At 45.9% G+C, this 25887-nt stretch overlaps 1 protein-coding gene across 2 annotated transcripts in view; it reads right to left on the bottom strand.

Moving 5' to 3' along the window:
- NMT1 (N-myristoyltransferase 1) overlaps positions 1-25887 on the bottom strand; it is a 69023-nt gene that overhangs the window by 5617 nt on the left and 37519 nt on the right. The window contains exons 1-8 of one of the 2 annotated variants that reach the window (XM_086687547.1): positions 25654-25831; positions 13886-13994; positions 10954-11098; positions 3625-3743; positions 2949-3040; positions 1987-2103; positions 1005-1175; positions 94-202 (exon numbers count right to left, since the gene is read on the bottom strand). In XM_086687547.1, the coding sequence (XP_086543673.1) occupies positions 94-202; positions 1005-1175; positions 1987-2103; positions 2949-3040; positions 3625-3743; positions 10954-11098; positions 13886-13994; positions 25654-25784 (993 nt within the window). In that variant the 5' untranslated portion in view covers positions 25785-25831. Of the gene's footprint in view, positions 1-93; positions 203-1004; positions 1176-1986; positions 2104-2948; positions 3041-3624; positions 3744-10953; positions 11099-13885; positions 13995-25653; positions 25832-25887 lie in introns of those variants that run through there. The other variant, XM_086687548.1, reaches the window with a different exon arrangement.

Here is a 25887-nt window from a genome sequence, read left to right as displayed (position 1 = left end):
ATCACCCCGCCAAAGCCTTGCTGCATTCCTGCCCAGGGCCAGGATCTCCTCGGCCTCTCTTGCCCCTGCCCAGCGCCCCAGGGCACCACTGGCCTCTGGCAGTCGGTAGAGCTTCATGGTACGCTGCATGGTCATATTTCTGCTCAGGTGGGAGAACTTCACTTCAATCAGCTTCCGAGGGTTTAGGGACCGATGCCAGTACCTGTAGGGACACAAATGTCCTGTCCTCAGAGGATTCTGGCAAGTCCCAAGGAGGGCGATGGCATGGAGCTCTCCAGATGGCCAGCAGGTGGCGTGAGAGACCCGTCAAGGCCCTATAAGCACCAGTGGCGGCGCTGGGCTCGCCAGCATCCCACCAGTAAGAGCAGACCTGCCACAGCTCTTCCCGGATTTCCTATTTGTCTTTCCTGATTTCAAAAGCCACTTCTCTGTTACAGCAGTTGTCTGGGAAGAGCAACCGTCACTTGTGGAATGAAGTCCATGGAAAACCTTCTAGGTCTCGGAATGTTTATCCTCCTCCTCCCTCCTCTACTGCCTTCGCCTGCTGTTTCTCTTCTGAATTTGAGGCAGAGACTGTCCCTGGCTCACACGGGGATCCGACATGTCTCTTTGGCCCACATAATATTCAAAACAAAATTGAGCCAACCACCGAACACCTCTGGACATTTACCATCAAAATCCAGATTTGGGCTGGTCCTTAAAAGCTAAAGCAAATCCCCAGCAGACTGCCCTCCCTTCTCCAAAAGGCAGGAATCAGTGGGAGCTGAGAATGGCTAAGCCCTCTGGACAGGGCACCCGCTCTCCTGTCTGTGCCTACAACCTCCCCCTTCACTCTTCTGTGCTCCCTACCTGGCTTCCGTGGGCGCCCACCTGCCACCTTATCAGACAGGAGACATGCTCTGGGGCGGGCACCAACTTAGCGCCGGCACTGCGAGTCTGAAGCACGAGCTCCTCAGCTGGAGTGGGCACGCCCGGACTTCGAGCACCCTGTAAAAGATCTTTACCTGCAGGTGCCAACAGGCTTTGGTAATACCACGCCGGCAGTGTAAACAGCTTGGAAGATGCCCTCCAGGTGAACTCGCCGGGTTATCTCCCGGATCAGGACCGGAGCCACCCTCTTGGAGCGCAGCTTCTTGTGGACACACAGGAAGTTGATCTCCACCATCTTCTTCTCTCTGGAGAGAAAGGGAGAACTCCCAGTGACCAGGCTTTTAATGGGGAAAATACTCCCTCAAGCTCCTGGAGCCACCGTGTAGGGAGGGGGGCCTTCAGCTCAGGCACGCGTCCTGCCACCACCTGTACCCGACAGCTGGCACGTGGAGTCCCTCGACCCCGCCACTGCTCTGCTGCACCAGGCAAGGAACCCACTCCCTTCAACCAGACCGCGCTTTCCATGGGAGGTGGGGCTCAAGCAAACCCCTTTATCTGAAGGCACCACCAGGATCTACCTCATGGATCCCCAATAGCAGGATGCCCACCTTTAGCTGGCAGGGCACCTCAGAGTAAGTCAAGGGCTATCCTGGAATTTCAAGGGTTCTGACTCCCACTAGAATCCGAGGCCTGTAAGCCCAGAAGACTGCAGCAGATAGTTCTGATGTTTCCAGGGAAAATGTGAAGAGCAGAGCTCGGAGGTCCCGTGAGGGTTTGGATGTTGAGTCACACTGGCTCCGGCCTGTTTCTGAAGCTGTTCAAGTGCACCACCACGTGACGGGTGCAAGCACAAACACTGAGTCCCTGTGCAGGTAGCACGCTGGTCCTCAGGGTGGACCCCGTTCAGCCCAGGGCACAAATGAGAGAACCAGCAACAACTCAGAGCAAAAGACATGGTTCCTATGATGAATTTCTATCCCCAGGACCTGAGTTCCCTCCCTTCAAGGGATCTTCACCCTTCCTTTTGTGGAAGGTACGTGTATCTTTTCTTCCCTCGCTCCCAGACCAAGCAGGATGGTGGGGATGTGGGGCGTAGGGGGTGGTGCTGGTGCTTACGTGTCATAGATGTGGATGTTTGCTGGGATGGCACTGATGAACCCAACCAGTTTCCGACTTGAGACCACTCGAACCCCGCAGTGCCACTGGGGAAGCCAGCCAGGCGGCCGGAGAGCCCTAGAAGAGAGACAGAGGCCATGGTGCTGCTGACCAGTGGGCTGGGCAGGCTGCTTGGGCTCCATAGCTGAGTCTGTTCTAAGCTCCTGCTACACCTCCCTGGGGGTTACCAGCTAAATTCTCCATAGGGCCAAGCCCTCCGGGACACACATGGGATTGAGCCAGAGCCCCTTCCTGCAGCTCAGCCCATTTGGCTTACTTACCCACCCAATCCAAGCTGTCACACTAAGGACTTCGCACCCGATCCAATTTCTTTGTGCTCACTCACCATGACAGCTTACGCTGGAGGACGGGCCTCACTGGCTCAGACTCCAGTGGGTCCTGTGGTTGGGAGCAGATCACAGAGAACCCAGAGCTCTGGTCTCCACCTGTCCCCCGGACACCATCACCCCCTCTTTCTGCCTGCCCAGTCTTCCCTTTTCAGGCAGTCATCCCTCTCCATTTCAGCCTCAGGCCTCTACATTCCTGGACACTAAACATGGCCCCAGGAGGCTGGATGGCTCAGCCAGGCAAGGCCATTTTCATATAACCGGGCATGCTCAGCAACTGGATAGAAAAGGACTTTTCTTTCTTTTGAAATCTCAGTAGGTCTCGTCCCTCCTTCCCCTCTTACACAAAGTCACCACACAACACACCAATCTCTTCTGGGTACTGATGCCACAAAGGCCTCCCTCACCCAGTCATTCTACCTTAAATAAGGTTTTGATTCTTAGCTCCATGAAAGCAACCCTCTCTCCTTCAGATGTGGGGATTCAAAATAGACACACTAGCTTGCGTCTGAAGGCTGGTTCTTAGCAAGGAACCTGCCCCACGCCCACCCGAGCCAGGAAGCCCTCACAGCTCACCACAGCAGAAAGTCCGGGGAGTAGTCGAACCGGAACATATTGTCATCATCCTCCACGTAGTTCTCATTCAGGAGGCCATAGAGTTCTTTCAGCTGCAGAGAGACAAGGGGCAGCCTCAGAACCACTCTGCCCGACATCCTGGGGCTCAAAGCTTTTCGGAGGGACAAGGTAAACTATCAAAAACCATGTTTCATCTCATAAACCCTTTTCACTCCAGGCATGGCACGGACTCTTTTGGAACAAGCACCCCAGCTGTACTAGGAAACTGAGCCACGGAGAAGTAGAGCGGCTGTGACCCAAGTACACAGAGGGGCAGGGCAAGAATGTCAATGTCAGCCAACTAACCAGCCACGGCGTCGTTACAACAGGGAACAGATGAAAAGATGAACGAGACAAATGAACACATGGCAGTAGGGTATTACTCTAGGGAGCTACAGAGCTTAACTCTCCACCTGCCCGAGAAGCCAAGGGCTATTTAATGGGGCATCTCAGGCAGGCCCCAGAGGTAAAAGACAGGGGACCGGGGTGGGAGAGGGGTGTGTCTGCTCCGACCTGCTTTGATTGGCTCTCAACAGAGTCCTTGAGAAAGTCTTGAGTAGTAGCTGTCTCCGTATGACAGCAGGGCTCACTCAAAGTGGCACTCAATCCACACTGAGGGCTGCCCAGGCCTACTCACCACACCGCGGTCCCCCAGGTCCAAGGCATCCCAGGTGAAGCCCTGGGGCAGGGTGTAGGGCTCCTGGCGGATGTTGTCTTTGTCAGGCTCCACGGGGCCATGGGTGTTCACCACTTCTCCTGGAAGAAGAGCGCAGAGCCTCACCCTCTGTCTCCCGGGGGAGGCAAGTGGGGGCTCAGCTTAGACATCGACCGCAGCAAATTCCTCCTGTCCCCAGGAGCCCTCCATCTGAAGAACACTCTGTGCTTGGCAACTGCAGACCATCTTTCCAGCTACCCTTCGTCCCCAACTGAGAGCCAACTCGTGGCAAAGCTTCAGAATAATCACTAAGATCCAAGGTGCTTGGTTTTTTGGAAATTCTTTTAAATCTCCCTTCGGTTACTAAATGACAAACATTTATCTTGACTAATTTGGCTTCCTGCCTCCCGGCTGGTGTAAAAACAACTCTCATGGTCCTGGCTCAGGCCCATCAACCTGGATGGATTTATAAGGAGTTGCAACAAGGCTGCTTTTGTGTCAACAGCAACAATGCACCGGGCCCACTGCTGAACCAGATGATGGCATCGAGGCGCCAGGCTCAATCTTGGCCCTGCCAGCCTTGGCTTTCAGCAACATGGGCCAGTTAACTGCTGCCGCCAACTTGGCCCCTCAGTGTTTACAGAGTCCTGCGAGTATCTTTAGGCTCAATCACTGAATCCACACAACGTTGCCAGGAAGTTACCCTTGACATGACATCCCCACCCTGGACGGACACCCCTCCTCTGTGGAGTGTGTGGGGAGCGCTTGGGGGTGTCAGACGATACAGCCCTGATACCCGCACACAGCCCAAATGGACTCATGTGAGACACCTGAACAAATCGACCACTTAATTTTGGCCCTTGGAATTATTTAGTGTCTACAATTCATAGCTCATTCATACTCACAACTGGAAGAAGGCAACGTTTAATGTGTTTTGAAAACTGAGCCTTCAAAAGGGACCCACACTGCTTGCTCCCAGCATCAGGCTCTGTACACACTAGGCACTCAATTTGGGCTTTTCCTGACTTTCAGACCCCTGGCCCAAACATGTCATTCTAATGTGTAACAGGCAGCTGCAGACCCTCCCCAGTCATGGACCCATGGGGCAGGGATAGCGGAAACGGCCAGCTCAGGCTATGAGCTGAGGACAACACTGTTTGGGACTGACCATCTAACTTTCTCTCACTCAACACATTTCGTGAACAACACCCTGCTTCGGATGTCACGCACTGGGATACGGCAGGAAAAAGACAAGGTCCCTGTTCCCACGAGATGTCCCATCTTCTGGTGAATATTTCATCAACAAGTCATTACCAACATGCTAAGAGTCACAAACTGGAAAGCGCAAGCAACAGCGAGGACACATAGCAAGGAAGCGTCCAGCTACCTCCTATTTACATCAGGCTCCCCAGTAGGTTTGCTTGGGAAAGAGGTTATATTTTTCTTCCCTAGTTTAGAAACTGGCCTTCTGATTTATTCATAAAGTGGCCCTTGTGAATTAATTGAATATAAGTCAATCTAATTCTAATTCACCACCATGCAAAATTTTGGGAGGCTACAAAGTTGAGGGCTAGACCCTTGGAAAGTACTAAGATGTCTACGCTAGTCTTGTTGAGGTGCTGGTTGATGTTCCCGGCCTTCTATTGAATTTATACCCTTTCCAAAATACATTTAACTCCAGAAACTTTATTTATTTGCGGGAGAGCGCAAATTGAGGACAGGGGCAGAGGGAGAGAGAGAATCCCAAGCAGGCTTCACGCCCAGCACAGAGCCCAATGTGGGACCCTGGGATCATGACCTGAGATCATGATCTCGAGAGTTGGGACACTCAACCAACTGAGCGATCCAGGCGCCCCTAACTTCAGAATCTTTTTATTTTTTTCTAAATGATTTCCATGGACAAGATAGTGGTGGTCTTCCCCACTGTACTACAATAATCTCAAGGCTAAATCTTTTCAGGGGTACCTGGGTGACTTAGTCGGTTAAGCATCCGATTTTTTTTTTAATGTTTATTTATTTTGAGAGAGAGAGAAAAAGAAAGAGAATGAATGAGCATGCCCGTGCAAGAAGGGGAGGGGCAGAGAGAGGGAGAAAGAACCCTAAGCAGGCTCCCCGTGCTGTCAGCACAGAGCCCGATGGAGGGCTTGAACTCAAGAACCGTGAGATCATGGGGCACCTGGGTGGCTCAGTTGGTTGAGCATCCAACTCCTGATTTCAGCTCAGGTCATGATCTCATGGGTTTCATGGGCTCCAACCCCACATCGGGCTCTGTGCTGACTCTACAAAGCCTGCTTGGGATATCCGTCCTCTCTCTCTCTCTCTCTCTCTCTCTCTCCATCCCTCCACAGCTCAAGCTCTGTCTCTCTCAAAATAAATTAAAAACAAAACAAAAAACAAAAAACTTTGAAATAAGTAAAAAAAAAAAAAAAAAAAAAAGAACCATGAGATCAAGACCTGAACCAAATTCAAGAGTCAGACGCTTAACCAAATGAACCACTCAGGCACCCCAAGTGTCTGACTCTTGATCTTGGGTCATGAGTTCAAGCCCCACACTGAGCTCCATACTGAGTGTGGAGCTTACTTAAAAAAAAATAGGGGCACTTGGATGGCTTACTCGGGTAAGCATCCGACTTGGGCTTAGGTCACACGAACTCACGGCTTGTGAGTTTAAGCCCTGTGTCAGGCTCTGTGCTGATGGCACAGAGCCTGTAGCCCGCTTCAGATTAGGTCTCCCTCTCTCTCTTTTGACCCTCCCCTGCTCACGCTCTCTCTCTCGCTCTCTCCCAAAAATAAACATTAAAAAAAAAAAAAAGGCTAAATCTTTTCACTTATGCTGGTTACTAGGCACTCTAAGCAACAAGCATTTCCATTCACTCCTTCATCACATGTTCATGGAGTCCTAGAATGTGCCAGTTCTGGGGTGGGAGCTGATGAATACAACAGCATAGGTCCTCATCATCACGGGCACCTGCCACCCAGCAAGATGAGGGCCCCCAACAATGACAAACCAGTTCTCCCAGGTTGCCTCAAGGCTGTTTGATATCTTGGAGACATAGCTGACAAAGCAGAGTTACAGGAAATACTCAGAAAGCTTCACAGTCTAGGGTGCCAACGAAGCGCAGAAGTGGCCAGAGCCTCCTGCAATGTTCTCCTGCCAGCCTAGCTTCAAGGCTTCCACCTGCAGGGAGTGACCTATCCTCCAGCTTCTCAGGGCTCTTGAGGGCCTCCTGCTGCGTCGGTGTGGAAGGCTGCCTCAGAGCATGCTGGGAGTGCAGCCAATGATCTCTAGACCACCCAAACCAAGTAGCCAACTGAGGATGCTGGAAACTTTAAAAAAGAAAACCCTGGATTTTCAGAGGGTTTCTTTCTGTACCCTTTCCCCACAACGTTCTGTCTTCCAACATCAAAGATTCAAAACCACACAATGCAGCAACCATGAAGGACTCGGAAACAAAGAATGTGAGATCTGGGAGACTTTATCTTATTTTTTTTTTAATTTTTTTTTACATTTATTTATTTTTGATAGAGACAGGGCACAAGTGGGGGAGGGGCAGAGAGAATGAGACACAGAATCTGAAGCAGGCTCCAGGCTCTGAGCTGTCAGCACAGAGCCGACGTAGGGCTTAAACTCACAAACCATGAGATCATGACCTGAGCTGAAGTCAGACGCTTAACCGACTGAGCCACCCAGGCGTGCAGAGACTTTATCTTATTTTTAAATGTTTACTCATTTTTGAGAGAGAGAGAGAGAGAGCTCGTGTGTGAGTGGGACAGGAAGAGACAGGGGGACAGAGGATCCCAAGAGGGTTCTGAGCTTACAGCAGAGAGCCCGACACGGGGCTCGAACCCACAAACTGCAAGATCGTGACCCAAGCCAAAGTTGGACGCTTAACTGAGCCACCCAGGCACCCCCAAATTTGGGAGACTTTAAACCAAACGAATAGGGCATGGATGAAGGTAAGAGTGGGGAGGTTTCTCTCTCGGAGCCCAGAGAAACTACGTACAAGTCCAAGTCCTCCCTTGGGTAGCTACTTATAAAAACTAAGTAGAGCATGAGAATCTTGATCTCGGGGTTGTGACTTCTAGCCCCACGTTGGGTGTAAAGGTTACTTAAAAATAAAATCTTTAAGGAGCGTCTGGGTGGCTCAGTCAGTTAAGCGTCCAACTTTGTTTTAGGTCACGATCTCATGGTTCGTGAGTTCCAGCCCCATGTCGGGCTCTGTGCTGACAGCTCAGAGCCTGGAGCCTGCTTCAGAGTCTGTGTTTCCCTCTCTCTCTGCCCCTCCCCTGCTCGCACGCTCTCTCTCTCTCAAAAGAATAAACATTAAAAATACATTTTTTAATAAATAAAATCTTAAAACACATTAAATACATAAAAAAAATTAAAACTAACCTAAGAGTGACGAGATTCCAATCCACGAAGATGAGGGGGAAAAGAGAGGGTTCCACATGCCTCTACTACAGTGGGAAAGTGGGGACTTTGAAAAAGTAGAAGGACATGATCTGAAAAGTTTATTTGGGAACAGAGTTATGCTTGTATTTGGGAACACAGAACGGTCACACAGCCCAAAACATGCTATTTAGAAGGCCCTTTGTGGTGAACTTAGGATGGCTGTAAACTTCTTAAGAATTCCAGGTCTCTTCAGTGGAATACAACCTAATCTTACCTCTCCCAACAAGGTGGGGAGTAAACAGTACACTTGATAGGCATGATCACTGGCCCCACCTCAGGGGAAAAAAATCACAGCAAGAAGCTGTAAGTCGCACCACCCTCAGGATACTTGGAAGAACTAGGCTGACATGTCAGCCACACGACCGACCGAAGCCTGTAATGTGGTGCTTTCTGCCAGGCTAACTCACTAAAACAAAGGAATCCTTCATTTGGGCCTGACCGTGGACCTGAAAGGCAGACTGGTCAGGTGCTCAGGGCACCGGCCCTTCCCCAGCACCCCACACTGTAGATGGCCCAGAAGGCACACCCAGAAGAAATACAGCTGACCTCGCTCCACCTTCCTGAAAGCGTCAGGAAGCTCTCAGGAGCAAATGTGTGGCTTTCTCGTGAACTTTCTGACAACCCATGGAGCACTCTCTATATTTACAGGAGGAGAAACTGAGGCAAACAACACAGTGTGACAGGACTAATGAGGAACAGAAGTCCATGGATCTCAATTTACCTCTTTACTGGGTTCCATGTCTATGAAGAATGAAGCTAAGTTACCCATTTGCAAATTCCTAATGAAGAGTAAAACCAGACCAAAACCCCCAAGCCCCATCTGAAAACTGGGCCAGGATGCCTGGCAGCCACCACAAAATGCTGTCGTGCATCTCACTCAGAAGCGGAGTGTGCTGCTGTCTGCATTCTTCCTGCTCCTTGGTGGGGAGTAGTCCCTGGGACCGGTTCCTAGTAATGTCCTAGTAACAGCATTGCTGTGATCCAAAGCCTTCTTGGAGGGCTTAGCCAGTGGGCCTGGGGCCTGGCTGACCTGGGCAGCCTGACAAACAAGCAGGTGGGTCGGGACAGGGTTCTAGAATAATGCCCACTGCCGATTCACCGCTCCTCACCATCCAGGCAGTGTTTTTGCTTTCCACCCCCTGAGGGGCACACCTCAGCTTGCTTCTGGATTATGATTACACTGTCCAAGAACTGCATCTGCTCTAGAGTAGTTTCTGAAACTTCCAAAGTGGACACAAATCCCCTGCAAGTTCGAACTCCACAGGTCTGGGGTGAGGCCTCAGAGTCTGCATGTCTACAAGCTTTTAAGCAATGCCCACTCTGCTGGCCTGAGGATCACACTTTGAGTAGCACCTCCCCGTGTCGCATACTTCCCACCTCTGGAATAGATAACCCCCGTTATCCATTCCAGCTGCCCCTTTCCCCTCTCCAGTCTCTGGCGCTACCCTGCCCCTGCCCCCTCCTCCAGACCAAACATCCTGGAGGCGATCAGTACATGCACAACCTGAAGGCCACTTACATTTGGTATCTGAACCCATGTTTTTTCAACATACTTACTTTCTCAGTCACAGAGAAAATAGAAATCGGGCCCAGAATTGTGACGTAACCACTCCAGAAACTTTTTGTCAACAGCAGCATCTGAAGTTAGCCATCAACGTTAGCTGTGGCTTGGTCTCAGCAGGAATCTCTAACTCGCCTGTTATGTCATCTCTTTACATTTTCTGCCTGTCCCACCCCTTTCAGAGTTCAGTATAGCTGTTTTAAAGAGTGCCAACCAAACCTGCACAGGGTATTTCCAGGGGTTGAACAATTGTGGTTAAGCAAATGTCAAAATTACCTGCAGTTGGTAAGCGTGCACTGGCTGACAAAGGGAAGAGGCTGGGGACTCAGCCCAACCCAGGATGAGACATCTGCCCAGATAAACAAGACAGCCCCTCTGTAAAACTCTTTGTGGGAAGACAGACCCATAGGCACACATCTCCACTGACCGTGTGCCAATATACTGTTTTTCTTTGTGACTTACAGTAGATGACGATGGACTAAAAGAATCAGTATTTGTTCTCAACATGAACTCCTGTGAAATAGTAAGGTCCCTGAACATTAGTCTTTTCCATTCCTTTTTTTTTTCAACGTTTATTTATTTTGGGGACAGAGAGAGACAGAGCATGAACGGGGGAGGGGCAGAGAGAGAGGGAGACACAGAATCAGAAACAGGCTCCAGGCTCCGAGCCATCAGCCCAGAGCCTGACGCGGGGCTCGAACTCACGGACCGCAAGATCGTGACCTGGCTGAAGTCGGATGCTTAACCGACTGCGCCACCCAGGCGCCCCCCCCCTTTTTTTTTTTTTTTAAGTAGGCTCCAAACCAGGGATGCCTGGTTAAGTGCCTGTTAAGCGTCTGACTTCAGCTCAGGTCATGATCTCATGGTTTGTGAGTTTGAGCCCCGAGTCAGGCTCTCTGCTGTCAGCGCAGACCCTTCTTCAGATCCTCTGTCCCCTCCTTCCCCCTCTGGCCCTCCCCTGCTTGTGCTTGCTCTCTCAAAAATAAATAAACATTAAAAAAAAAAAAAAAAAAAAAGGTAGGCTCCACACCCAGTGTGGAGCCCAACTTGGGGCTTGAACTCACGAATGACCCTAAGATCAAGACCTGAGCTAAAATCAAGAGTAGGATGCTTAACCGAATAAGCCAGCCAGGCACCCCTAGTCATTTCTATACTACATTTTAAAGACCACCTTCTAAAAATAACCACGAAGGAAGTCCAGGACTCTACTGTCCTCCCTCACAGATTCAGCAAGGCATCCTAAGCACGGCTAAGATACATCCCTCGCCCTCACCAGGGGAAGAAAGCACATACATACCCAGTTTGGGGACAGGCTGCGTGTCCCAGAACTGGTAGCTTCGCTTGCTAGCCTCCTCCATGGTTTTGGCAGGTCCCTGACCCACTGAAAACAGTTCAATGGCTTTCTGTATTTCCTGGATCCTCTCTGCTGGCAAAGAGTTCATCTGGACAAGACAAAGTTGGGGAGAGAAAAGGCCCATTATGTTAACAAGCACTTTTGATTAATCACTAATTCAGTAGTTAAGGGGTGCAACTCAAGGAAGGGGCGTGGTTCCTCCATCCCAATCCCAGAGGTCAGGTGTCATACGACAACTGGGAAAAGAGTGATTGGCGATGGGCTATTTGAAAGGTGGGTGCTTCCCACTGGGTTTCTCCTTCTTGGTCTCATGATGTCTGATGGCAAAAGGAATATGTGCTCAGTGTCAAATTTCAAACAATGCAGAAATGTGTAAAACATACAGAAAGTAAAAAACCAACAAACCCACCCCTTAAATATAATCCTTGTCATCAACAGTCTTAATTTAGGAGGTAGGGTGAAAAGAGGCAAATATAATTTCAGGCTTTTTTGCATGCAAGCTCCAAACACACACACACACACACACACACACACACACACACACACACACACACACACTTTTCAAAAACTAGAACTGGATCATATGGTATTATTCTACAAGCTGTTCTTTAAACACTATATCTTAGAGACCCTTCCATGTGGACACACAGACCTGCTTATTCTAACAACTGAGTCCACTTTGTGCCTGGACCATAGTATATTCAGTGAGTCTCTCACCGATGGGCATTTCTGTGGTTTTGTTCTTCAGCTTTACACACAATGCTGTAATGAACCTTCTTGTACATCTATTTTTGTTCACTGGGATACATATTTCTGTAGGAGGAAGCCTAAGAAAAAGGCGTGCTGGGTCAAAGGATATGCACATTTGAAATTATATATCATCAACTTGCTCTCTAAAAACAGAGTATCAACTAAGAGCGCAATGAACAGTGTGTTCATTTAACTAATATCGATTAATAACCAAGTGAGCACGTTTCTCCTTACCCTCATCATAAGATTTGCCAAATCTTAAAACTCTACCAATCTAGGAGAAAAAAAAAATATTACTTTAATTTTCTTTCATTCATTGTGAATTTAACCATCTTTTCATACACTGATGGAACAGTTTTAATTTTGTAAACTGCCTACTCATTTCATTAGTTTAAACTGGTTCATGTATTACAAATATTTTTCCAGCCGGTTGTTTATCTTTTTAACTTTTACAGAAAAGTTTTAAATTTGTCAATTTTTCTCTTATGGTTTCTGGGTCTTATGTCAGACTTACGATTATATAAAAATACTCATAATTTCTTCTGATATTTTTACTTTACCGTTTTCTTTTCCCATTTAGATAGAGGACAGGGAGAACATAAACGAACATGTTTACAGTGCATCTTTCCTGGAGACAGGACTACGAGTGATTTTCATTTTCTCCGTCTTATTGTTTTTCCTAGATTCTTCACTGCTACCTGCTCTAGCATGCAGGTGCTGTGTAAATGGTGTTTTGTTAAATATTTCTAATTTCAAAGTGAATCACTTTGATACATGCTCGAGCTCAAATCCCCCTGGAGTCTTCTAAATGCCCACCCCCAGACAAACAATGAAACAAAAGTCTCTAAAGCCAAATCACGGGCTTGGGCTAGAATCCCTGACCCAGAGACGTGGCTGAGCCACTGCTCTCATCTTAAAAACGAGGAAGACCCCCACCTCCCTAGTAGGGATGTTGAAGGTTTGGGGTTAATTTAAATGAAGCACCGGGCAAGAACCTGGCCAACATGGTGGTCAATAACGGTGGGGTGTGTTTTTTTTTTTTCATAGTGGATTTGATATTGAGAATGGTAAAAAATTACTTGAAGCCATTTCTCAATTACGTAGGAGATTCAAGATGGAGCGTGACATTCGTGGCACAAAACACAGTGGGTATACTGGAGAGAGACTGGATTCCTTGTGAGGGTTAGACACTGTTTTGGAGGCAATTCGTAGAGAGGAATTATATGTTTAAGCTTCTCCTGGGGTCTACTCAGAAGGGGGCAGCACTTCACCTGAAATAAAAGGTGCTGGTGTTGTGTTGTGTTGTGTTGTGTTTTGTAATGTTGTTCTTTTAAGAAACCAACCAATCCCTCCCCATACTTCTGAATTTCAGGTCAGTGTGTCAGTCTTAGGTTTGTAAGGTCTAGGCCAGTGGTTCTCAACTGTGGGACTCACAGGTTCCGTTACAATGACCATGGCGCTAAGAGAATGCTTGCAATATATAAAGGTTGGCCTTCAAAAGAACAGGCCTTTTCTTCTCCCACTGGCGAGGACTTGAGACAGAAAAGACTGAGAACCACTGCTCGAGGCGGCAGGGGCCGTTCCGACGGAAGTGCTCTACGGCACCTAGCACAGCACCACATGCAGCTATCTGTACCTGTACATACTGAGGGGGCAACATGCCTGGGGGTCAGTGTCTAACCTGCTGCATCTTTTAAGGTACGGACACGGGGCGCCTGGGTGGCGCAGTCGGTTAAGCGTCCGACTTCAGCCAGGTCACGATCTCGCGGTCCGGGAGTTCGAGCCCCGCGTCAGGCTCTGGGCTGATGGCTCAGAGCCTGGAGCCTGTTTCCGATTCTGTGTCTCCCTCTCTCTCTGCCCCTCCCCCGTTCATGCTCTGTCTCTCTCTGTCCCAAAAATAAATAAATGTTGAAAAAAAAAAAATAAAACAGCATTAAGGTACGGACAGAAGTTTCATCACCTAGGTCTAGGGCAGCAGAGGGCAGCAGCGGGGTCCAACTCCTTGATCCTGAAGTAATGCCAGTGGAGACTGTCAATCTGAATTGTTCCTATACATTCACCCCCAAACTCTTTAGTCTGAAAAAGCAACTCTCTCAGTCACAAGAAAACAGAGCCTCCTTGTTACCTTCACAGGCTGATCCTGGGCTGAATCTGTCTCATTGCCTTTCTCTTTCTTCTTTTTTTGTTTCTTTTTCTTCTTTTTGGCTCCAGTGTCATTGGCTGGACTCAAACCACTGTAAGACAAAGTAAATACTGATGCAGGGTTTTTTAAAAATCATCTGTTTTGAGCCACACTGACAAAGAGCTTTCTGTGGAGCCAGACCTTCCTTAATCAGGCCTGTTGGCTTCAGAAGCAGACCAGAGAATCCAGGTCCCAAAGGGGCATTTGGAGGACACCAGCGGACACAGCTCTCCTCACTCCCACCAGCTCTGGGGGTGGTGGGAGTGGGGTGGGAGGGGGGCCTGCGCAAGAAACGTCCTATTTGTTTGGAAGGAACTTTTCAATTCTTGTTTCTATTTTATGTGTGTTTTTTCTCCAGATTGCCAGAGTGCTGGCTCCAGAGGCAAATGAATTGTTAGCAGGGCATTCATACCACCAATACTTCCTTAGAGCCCTGAATTTAAAATGATGACAGCCCATAGCAGTCTTTTTGGAAAGCTTCCTCACCCCCACTCCCACCCTCCCACTGCAATTGGTCTAGTGAGCTTCCCCAGCTGGATCTAAAGCTCAAGGCGGTGCTGGAAAGGGAGGAAGGAACGAGGAAAAAGGCAGTTTTGCGTTGCTACGATCTGTGTCCAAGCCAGGAAGACAATCGCGAGAACTGCCTACATCAAGCCTGCAGGACACAGGACGACGATCAGCTGGTTCAGGGTGTGTGATTACCCAGAACTGGCAAAACCCAGTACTGGGGATCCGGGGAAAACAACAATGAAGCACCCAGCCACTCCTGCCACAAAGAGATTACATGAAACATGCCTGTGAGCCTACTAAAGGCGACTTCCTTGTGCTGTTTCCCTCTGCGTGACACACCCAACGAATGCAGCAAAAACAGTCTCTTAGCCAAATTTAACCATCTCCTACAGCCTTTTAACATTGTTTTCTATCAATATCTTCACTGACACACAAATCATGTACTATACTGGGCTTCTTTGACATTTTCCATTCATTTGCTCCCTAATATTTTGTCCCAATTCTTTTTGATTTCTGGGTTTCCTTTATCTTTGTATTGGGTTTCCTTTATTTTATCTTTGTATTGGGTTTCCTTTATTTTATGGGTGAATTTTAAGGCTCGCTTTGCATCTAGCTTTGCTCATTATGGTTGTACAGTTGACCCTCGAACGACATAGGGGTTAGGGGTGCCAATCTCCCACACAGTCAAAAATCTGCATGCAACTTTCAATTCCCCAAAGTCTTAACTACTAATAGCCTACTGTTGATGAGAAGCCTTACTGATAACATAAAGTCAATTAACACAGATTTTGTAGTTATGTGTATTATACACTGTATTCTTAAAATAAAGTAAGCTAAAAAGAAAGAAAATATTGTCAAGGAAATCCTAAGGAAAACACATGGATAGTGCTGTACCGTTACAAGTTTGCGGACCCATGTGGTTCAAACCCGTGCTGTGCATGGGTCACCTATGGCTGGCGTCTGCCATGTCTAAACTGATTTTGGCATTGTCAGCCTGGGAGCGATGCCTAAGGCAACTCTACCATCTTCGTTGGAACTCTTCCATTAAAAACTCAAAATGAGCAGTCCCACCCGAGACTACACTGAGCCCTAATCTGCAGGATCAGCTAAGCGCAGGGGGTTTGCTTTATATTCTAGATAATCAATTTTCAAAGAATTAAAATAGCATAAAATGTTTTCCATGCCATCATGGCAAATTCCATCTAAGCTTTATTTTGTAATTCAGAAAGTCTTCCTGGTCTTAAATGCCTTGGGGTGATTATGAATATTAATTTTCCTCTCACAGCAAGTGGTACTGTAGAGGGAGAAGGCAACCTACAGCCACGTGCTGCCATTTCCTGTTGGAGATGTAGGAGCACTGGCGTCTAGACTTCATGACCTTATATGTGGACAAAAGTTACCTCCAGCCTTTCCTGGATCTCCCTGACTTCATAATCTTTCTACATCATCCTAAACTCTGTTCAGCTGTAGGACTTACCTCTGTGAAAAGGGTTTCCATGCTAGAAAGTGTGTCCTTCCCATGCTAGAAAGCCTACAGTGACAGCAGCCTCTTATCCTGGAATGTATCAAGCCCAACTTTTCAGGCCCAGAGCCTTCAGTTCCCAACTAGCTCATTCACTCTCACCTTGCCCTGCTCTGTGATAACTGCCTACACCCATCTGCCAGGCCTCTCAATGCCCCTGACGTAGGGAGACTACGGAGTCAGGTCTACCAAAGGCTGGAGGTTACTTTAGTCCAAGGGTAAGGTCATGAAGTCAATATGCAAGTGCAACTCCTAGGTATTATCTTTTTTTTTTTTTAATTTTGTTTTAAGTTTATTTATTTTGAGAGAGACAGAGAGAGCGTGAGCAGAGGAGGGGCAGAGGCAGAGAGAGAGAGAGAGAGAGAAAGAGAATATCCCAAGCAGGCTCTGCAGGGTCAGCACAGAGCCTGACGTGGGGCTCGAACTCACAAAACTGTGAGATCATGACCTGAGCCGAAACCAAGAGTCAGAGGCTTAACCAACTGAACCACCCAGAAACCCCTCTAGGTATTATCTTAATGAGACACAGAATGCATAACATGAAAGAAAGACCAATAAAATTCAGAGGGGGGATAAGGTGAACTCCTTAAAACCAGATGCTCAGCAAAACCCTCAAGGCCATGGCAAAGAACATTAACCAGGAAGTCATTTATGGCCTAAAGAAAAAATTTTCCACTTAATAATTCAATGATGTTATCATATACAGGCCTATTCGCAGCCTATAACAACTTTAAGTGGTTTTTAAATTCCAGACATACTCTCACTTCATTCTCAAGATTATATAAAGCATTATGAGGTTTAAAAGCTGGTTGATTTAGGAAACAAAGCAGTATCCCACTGTTGATACAATTTGTAAGTCCTCATTCATTTCAGCTTATGGAATGAGTTCCCTAGTTCCTGTCTATGAATTACCATAAAAAATATTTTTTCAAAAGTTCTGTGGATAAAAAAGGTCACGGTGAAGAAGTGCTGTGTATTAACCAACTTACTAAACACAGTTCCACGTAAGGAAAATAGAAGAGATTACTTCCTCCGACTTTAGAAATCTTTACAAGAATGCAAAATCACTTAAAAACTATCTATCTTCCTGCTTTTGCTCTGCTATTCAGTGCAGACACTTCTGAGGTCCATTGCCTCACGGATCCCATTTTTGTGGAAGGATCTTAGACTGAGCACTTGTTCTGTTTTATGCATCACCAACATACATGTCTGACAAACTCTAAGACTCAAACTACAACCAGAAAGCAAACTTCATTTCCCTTGTACTGCCTTGAATTTGCACATGTACCTACTGAGCAACAATCCTGTTTCAACTTGTACGTCAAGCATACAGACAGATGAAGAACAAAGGGAAGTTAAAAGCGAGAAGAGTCATTTTCACTGAGCTGCCAGGTACCGAGCTATATCCATGAGAACACATTATGAGCTCACCATGGTCTTACAGTCAACAACCCAGACAGGATGACAATGGACTCAGAGAAGAGATTTCCAAAGAAATCCAAAGGGTTTCCAAAGGGTTAGTTTTCAAGCTGATTATAGCAATTTTAACTATTCATAAGAAACCAAGCTCAGAGGCCTTGTAAGTCTTCAAGAAGTGTCCTAAGAAGCCAATACCATTTCAGAGAATAGCTTCAATGTGGATTTGGGGAGAACCAAATCAGAGGACCCCACTGAAGCAGGCTAGTCCTTCTCTAAGAATTCAGCATCATTTAAAAAGGGACCTGAGCACGATCTCACGGTCTGTGAGTTCGAGCCCCGCGTCGGGCTCTGGGCTGATGGCTCGGAGCCTGGAGCCTGTTTCCGATTCTGTGTCTCCCTCTCTCTCTGCCCCTCCCCCGTTCATGCTCTGTCTCTCCCTGTCCCAAAATAAATAAACGTTGAAAAAAAAAAAAAAAATTAAAAAAAAAAATAAATTAAAAAAAAAAAAATAAAAAGGGACCTGAGGGCCATACCCAATTGCTAGGCATCCCAGGACATCTAGGGATTCTGCAAATTGCAACAAATCTCAGAGAGCTCTCTAAACCTGCCAGTCACCTTAACGCACTCCAAAGAGATGGGCCAGAACCACAGAATACAAAAATCAAAGTCCAACTTTGGCTTATTTGGTTCCAAAATAATGAGGAAAGAGTCAGTGAAATTTGCCTTCCTGGGGGAAGGGGGTCCCTACAATGGAAACGGACATAAGAGTTCACATAAAAATTTTAAAGTTTACATTCTAAAGTTGATAAGCTCCAGACCAACCCTAGTGAATATGGGCTGAATTAGCAGAATTAGCCAGCAATCAAAAAATTAAAGGGGCGCCTGCGTGGCTCCGTCAGTTGAGCATCAGACTTTGGCTCAAGTCATGATCTCACAGTTGATAAGTTCAAGCCCCAGGTCAGGCTCTGTACTGACAACTAGGAGCCTGGAGCCTCCTTCGGATTCTGTGTCTCCCACTCTCTGCACCCCCGCCCCTGCTCATGCTCTGTCTCCCAAAAATAAATAAATGTTAAAAAAAATTATTTTTCAAATGTCATTAAAAAGCATTTTTTTAATGGGGTGCCTGCGTGGTTCAGTTGATTACGCGTCTAACTCTTGATTTTGGCTCAGGTCATGATCTTACAGTTTGTGGGACTGAGCCCCACATCAGGCTCTGGGCTGACAGCACGGGAGCCTGCTTGGGATTCTCCCTCTCCCTCTCTCTCTCTCACTCTGTCCCTCCCCTGCTCGTCTCTCTCGCTCCCTCTCAAAATAAATAAATAACCTTAAAATACATATCTTTTTAATTTAAGTAGGTGCTGTGCCCAACACGGGAGCTCGAACTCATGACCCCAGATCAAGAGTTGCATGCTCTACCGACTGAACCAGCCAGGCACTCCAAGAAATGTCATTTTTTAATGAAGGCCAAGATATTCTCAGTTCAAACACAGAAACCCTATGGATGCTCTGGTATAAAGTCAGAGCTCAGGAAGGGAATAGAGAATGAGCCTTAGTGCTGATTTCTAGAAACAGAATGCAGTGCCAGGATGTATGAGTGGGTGGGAGGGAGGGGCAGGCTGACAAATGAGCAGCAGGAGCACAGAACTTCCAGATAATGCCACAAGCAGGAACGGTTCACAATGCAGGCCCCTTCTCCATCCTGGGTGGCAGGAGTGACAACATCCACTCAAAATCCACACAAAGTGGGTGACAAAATCCACTCAAAGGTGTGTGGCAGGAGGGAACAGAAAGCTGTTCTTGTGGGTGACTGCAAGCTCAGCCACCAGGGATGGAAGAAATCTCAGGGCCACCAGGCTTAACTTGCTGTTTACAGGAGAGGAAACCAAGGCCCAGAGACATGAGACAAACTGGTCATCAAGTAACCAACTGGTACCCAGGGACGAGCCACCAATCTTGAAAGACTCGGACCATTCCTTCCCAAACACTAGAGTCTTGTTTCTATGGGAACTTATGTGAGACTCCTCCAAAGCCAAAAGAACACCATTTCATCACCCAGGGCCCTAAAACAAATTTCTGTGGATCAGAGGAGCACGTATTAAAGGCAAGGAGGAAACTGAGCCCTGCTTTATTTAGAAAGCCTCCTCTGACTACCCTAGCTCTCACTGATATCTAAGATTATGATCTCCCAAACAACTTAATACTCTACATATAATGTGTTGCTCCCTACCTTCCCAATAAGATTAAGAATTTCCTGAGCAAGGGATATCTTATACAGCTGCTTCCTACAGCACCTCCAGTCGTGCTGAGTGCAGTTAACAGTTCAACAAATGATGTGCTTGACTGCTGCTTTCCAGCATAACAGACTAAAATAAAACCCTGAAAAGCTAGAGCCCAAAAGAGGGTCAGCAAAACATCTCCAGTAATGTTTCCATAGAACAGCTGTGTTAATATTCTATGAAAGGAGCAGAGACGCTGTGCTCTTTTGAGCCACTGGTTGAGATTTTAAACAATCGACTTTCTTATTAAATTATCAACTTCCTTATTTGTCATCGTCTCCCTCCTTCAGATTTGTCCTATTCCTAGGAAAGTTAAAACAAGAAAGTGCCAGTGAAACTGTTTCAAATGGTTCCAAGGTCTTAAGCACAGACCATGGGTTTAGTTTTAACCAGGAGAGCAAAGAAAAAAAGAGTTCAGAAAATAAAATTCACAACTTTTCGTCACTTACTTTCTACCCCTAAAAACTGGAAGTTAATTCTTTGGGCCAAAATTCAAAATTTCCACAGAAACCTATTAAATAAACCCTAGTCTCTAGTATTCTTTTGATTCTACTTTTGGATCTCAGGAAATCCTTCCGCAAATCAATTTACTTACGAGGTGTGATATGTTCACCAGTAATCCTGTTGGTACTCAAAAGGCCCACGAGGTGAATGAAGTGGCATACGAGGGCACCCGAGAAGAAACCACACGGCATGACTCACTATCAAATGCCCATCCTCTGCACTGCTGTGGCTGCAGGCAACACCCCAAACCCTGCAGAGTCCCACCAATCAGTTATTTATATAGAGAACTGCCTGTGAATCCTAGATGATGGGAAAAGTTGAAACACTTTAGCACTGCCATCAAGGTACTCCAGGAGGCCTATGAAAAGAACAGCAGGTTGTATGAAGAGATTACAAAAATTGCTTGCACTGCCATCCTCGGCCCTTCCCGGGACAGTTAGCCAGAATTTTAAGGGTGAACGAGCCAGTTCCTGTCATGGAGGTTAACTGGTTTCTTTAGGAGTCACAAAAGCTCTGAAATACTAAGCTGTTTAGAACAGGATTGAGAGAGAAGTGTAAATTCCACATCCTCTGGGTTGCTTTGGTGAGCCAGACTGTAACCTGGCAACTCCAAAGTCGAATCAAATGCTGTTCAGAGATCACTTTCAGTAATTTTTTTTTTTTAATGTTTATTTATTTTTGAGACAGAGAGAGACAAAGCACGAATGGGGGAGGGTCAGAGAGAGAGGGAGACACAGAATCTGAAACAGGCTCCAGGCTCCAGCTGTCAGCACAGAGCCCGACGCGGGGCTTGAACTCACAGACCATGAGATCATGACCTGAGCCGAAGTCGGACACTTAACCGACTGAGCCACCCAGGCACCCCACTTTCAGTAATTTTCTGAGCAATGACTCAATGCTGGCAGAAACTTCACCCACTAGAATGGCCTCTGCAAGAGATACTCATCCATTAAGAAGAGTTTAAAGGGGCCGGCCATCTCCATCACCAACAGGATCCTTAGCCTGGGAAAGTCCACGGGTTGCTGAATGGACCCAAAGACAGGACTCACACTGCCGCAGAGTCAGGACGCAGAAACCAAGGCGGTGGGGGAAAGAAATCCAGCAAGTTCAGAATGGATCCTCCAGGGGTGTCAAAGGAAGCAGAGAAGTAAATCTCAAGCACCACTACAAAAGCTAAATCAGTGTTTGTAAGTAAAGTCTGTTATGACATAATCCATGGAGAGGGCTTAGTGCAGTGACCAGCGTCCACAGATAACATTTATCAAACACTTAGCAACAGTGAAACCCCCTCAGCTGTCTCTCAAAGTCAGCAGCAGCAGAAAAAATTTTCAACCAAGAACTGACCCTGGTGAAGAATTTTATTAGTTGGCTTCTTTTTTGTTGTTGCCATTGCGGCTGCTCTCACTAGAGAACATCATGTTTTGTGTTGCCTTAAATGCAACAATCCCAACAGCACCTTCCTTGAGGAATCAGAAGAGGCGCCTGCAGGGTAGAGATTTCCGACAAGGTTACAGAGAAGAAGTGAAGGAGGTCCTCCTAAAGTTATTACATCTATGGCCCCCAAATCTATGGAGTCTGCAGGCGAAGGATTAACTGCAGATTTGGTAAAGCTGGGAAATTTCAGAGTGAGCACATGAGTTAAACAATGTGAAAAATCAGCAAAACTGGTCCGCCACCAGCAGCAGTCTCCCTGAAATAGGCTCTCATTTACTTTTCATTTCTTCTGCTTTCCAGTCTCTTCTCTTTGAAGCAGCCCTTGATTAGTTTCTTTTTTAATTGCCACTTAATTGGGAAATAAAATTAGAACACTTATTTGATATCAGTGATGAGGTTTCTCTTTTCATTTCTGCTTTGATCTAGTTTTGAAAAACCAAAAGCTGAAGGGAGAAATTACGAAAAAGGGACCTAAAAGACTTCTTGTTTCCAAGAGCTAGATGCAGCTACAGGCCATCAAATAAATATGGAAAGAACCACTCTCGGAGAATCTGAAGAATAAAACAAAAGCAAGAGAGGCTGGCTTTATGGCGTTTCCTTGAAAAAAGCCCTCTGTTTTCTCTTAAGTTTCTTCGTAAGGGATAACAGCTCAGGACCAGTGAGGGAAACTTACAAGAACTCATCTCAACCTGTCCCCATGGAGAAAGAAAGCTGGACAAGGAAAGAGACATCCCTTATCAAAGGGACAACTTACCAGCATTTCAGAGGTATCAATGACACTGCAAAGTAAATCCTAAAAGAATCCTAGGAACAAAATATCAAAGTCCTTTCCTGTTCCAATCATCCAAATAAACTTTACTTGTTTGTTAACCCAAAACTAAAATCTAATGCTAGCTGCTAAGGTTTATCCTTTAATAACAATTCTTGGAAAGCCTTTCACTAAAAACAAACAAGCAAATTAAATCATACAGATGAACTGTCAACTGCAGGGGGGATACAGCATTAAGATTATCTTTAGCCTGACTCTTCTCTCAATTGCTCAGGGTAACTTATGTCAGGCAAGTAACTGGGGAGGAAATGCTGCCTGCCTTTGTCGAGTAGATTTTTTAAAACATAGCTGATAGAAAAACTGCAGATACATATAGATATATACGTATACCTTGCACGTAGGCATGTGAACACACATTTGTGTTTCAATGCATATGTGAAATTAATACTCATCAAATATTTATAAATTATGGAAAAAACACATAATAAGAAAAGTGAAGAACTAAGTTTATATACAAAGGGACACAAAATACATGTCTGTATTTCCTATTATTCCAGTGCCCGAACGTAGCTTATTTCATTACTGTAAAGTACCGTGAGCCCTTTCTAAAAGGAAGGCCTAAGAAAATGATTAAACTATCATTAACTTTTATTGCATATTGTATTTAAGACTCATTAGCATCGAAAGGAGGTGTTCCCCTTCAATTTTTACATCACTTTTGAAAGCATTTTAAGTGATATTAAGTAAAGACAAGAAAAATTTCAAGAAGCCAAAACAAAAAACAAAACAAAACAGTGGAAACTTTCCAGGGCAAATGAGAGGATCCCTGATTTCTGTAAGCAGTTCACAGAAAACTGTCGTAAGGCTTACAGTGAGACTGATTTGGGGAAAGAAAGTGTGTAGTAAGAAAAATCTGACACTCTTCCCCTCAGAGAGGAGAAATTCCACTAACATTGAGACATGATTTTAACATCTGCCATTTGTTCATTCAGCAAATACTCACTGATGCCCATTAAGTGCCAGGCATCTCAAGGATATGGTCCCTGTACTCAGGCACCTTACAGTCAGGTGAGGCAGGGACTGGACATATGTTATTTAACTGCTGTTATAAAAGCTACAAAAAAAAAAAAAAAAAAAAAACCACCACGTACACAACAACAACAGGGTATGGGATGGGATAAGAGCACAAGCTGGGGGAAGGAGGACGGAGAAGATACGAAGAAAGAACACGAGGGAGGGGCAAGGCTGCGTTCTGGATGTTATCTCATTTAATCCCTACAACTGGAGGTTAAGTAACTTTCCCAAGGTTACAGGTCAAGTGTCAGAACCAGGCTTAGAACCCAGGTATGAATAACCCCAAAATCCATGCTTTTCCCACTGTGCCACACTGCTTCTTCCCAAAATCATTTCCTCTGACAATTAATAAGAAAATATTGACTCCTCAGATTCAAGACCTCAGATCTGACCTTAGATTCCAAGTGTCAGAAGTAGGCTGTCCTCCAAGCTAGGTCCTCTGTTTTTCACCTGCCACCTCCAAACTCATTTACACAGACCTCTAGATTTGGGATGCTAATAAATTTGTTCACCCAGACCATATATGCACGTGCAACAACAATAACAACAAAACACCGTCAAAGTTCCTTTTTAAGGTTACCTCTTTGTTGTACTATAAATAAAACAAAACTTTCTGTCAAACAGTTTTGCAAAGTGATTCACAGATCATAGAGAACTAAACCAATTAGAGAGCTAGAGATGTTGGTCAGGGCAACAGTTTAGCAGAGAAAAATAAAAGCGACTACACACACAGCAAAGAAAAAGCCATACTTTCCCTTCTGAAATGACTTTTGAATTCAAGAACTCTCATCTATGATTAGGATTTCTACTCAGGAGGGCTGCACTTTCCCTCCTTCCTGTTCCTATTTCCTCTTTAAAAGCTTTCTTTTTTAGGAATCTCAAGTTTCAAGGCTTTTGTTACATTATTATCTGTTGTGAGTTATAGCAAAAGAACACACTCTTATAAAACCAGATCTAACAAACTTTCTTTTTTTCTACATTCTTCTTGTGATTTTTAATCCTGGTCAAAAAACATAAAAGCTAGATCTTTTTAACCCCAGGATTCATCACAAGCAAACTGTAAACTACCTAAATAATCCTTTGTTCTTCCATCTCTACAAGGCAATAGATTTTTTTTTTTTTAAGTTTATCCAAAGATTTCAACCTTCTACTTTTACCTACAGGACGACTGCTAATACTGCAAATGACATCATGGCTATGAAAATGGGACTACCATACACACATACACACACACACACACACACTAAATCAGACCACCACAGACTCACTCAAAATTACACATAACTTTCCACTAAAAAACATACATGTAAATGTAGACAGGCAGGGACAGAGTGAACTTCAGCACCAGCCACTGTAACAATATGAAGAAAGAAGGATGACAGGGTGTGGCTCATAAGAACAAAACCTGATTTGGAAATAGAACTCAACATTGAAATGCCTGATGAATTTCTTCTGCCCAAGTAACAAATAGTTACTAGTAGGCAAAACTGTAAAGTACAGGAGATGCAGTATTAAACCCACTTCCAAGCCCCCCGACCAAGATACATCACTCAATTTCTTGAAGCTCTGAGGCTATTTCACAAAGTTAACAGAGCAAAGATCCAGTATCTAATTATATATTGTTCAGGAAACTTATGGATTATTTGGAACAACAGGCACCGAATACATCAAAACATTATCATACAGTAATTACACGTAGGGTTTTATAAGGTAAGTTTGTATTTTGAGTTTCTCCTGTAGTGATATTTTACAACATAATTATGGTTTGTACAGCCTGATTTATTTCCTCATTGAAGGTGAACTGCAGCGAAATGTTTTATTATTCGTTTATTGCTAATCACGTTGTTCACACACCTCTATAAGTAACGTTCCTTTGAACTGCTGTTACATTGACCCGTGTTGTGCATTGAAACCATCGTCCAACATGCTCTTTTCCCTGAATGCAGGTGAAGCACACGAGTGGAAGATTACACAGAAGAACTTTTATATAATAAAAGTACTGAATGTCTCCGGCCCTTAATATACTGAGCACCCACCCTGGTAAATGACAAAGACAGCAACCAATCGCCAGGCAGGACCCCAACGTCTCAGCCAATAAGAATATGGGGGTGGGGTTACACTAAGCTCCCGGTGACTTCCCCGCACCCCAGAGACCCAGGTTGTGGGAGACTGGACGGGAATTGGACTCCGAGGATATCGTTACCCCCGGCTGTAGCTGTTGTCCTCCTCGTTCTCGCAGTCGCTGCAGTGCTCATGGCCGTTTCCGTTCCCTTCCATCATCTGCGGCAGCGGAGGTGCCGGCGGCTTCACTGCTGTCTCACTCTCGTCCGCCATCTTGAGTTGCGAGAGCCGGCCTCCGCGCCTCACTACATGGGGGGTTCCTATTGGACGAGAGGAACTTGCGGTATATTCTGGGTTTTGTAGTTTTTGGGGTGAA

This window comes from Puma concolor, chromosome E1 (genome assembly GCF_028749965.1).
Source record: "Puma concolor isolate L17-30 chromosome E1, mPumCon1.1.hap2, whole genome shotgun sequence".
Lineage (NCBI taxonomy): Eukaryota > Metazoa > Chordata > Mammalia > Carnivora > Felidae > Puma > Puma concolor.
Note: the sequence above shows the minus strand (reverse complement) of the source record. Positions and strands in the feature narration are given on the sequence as shown.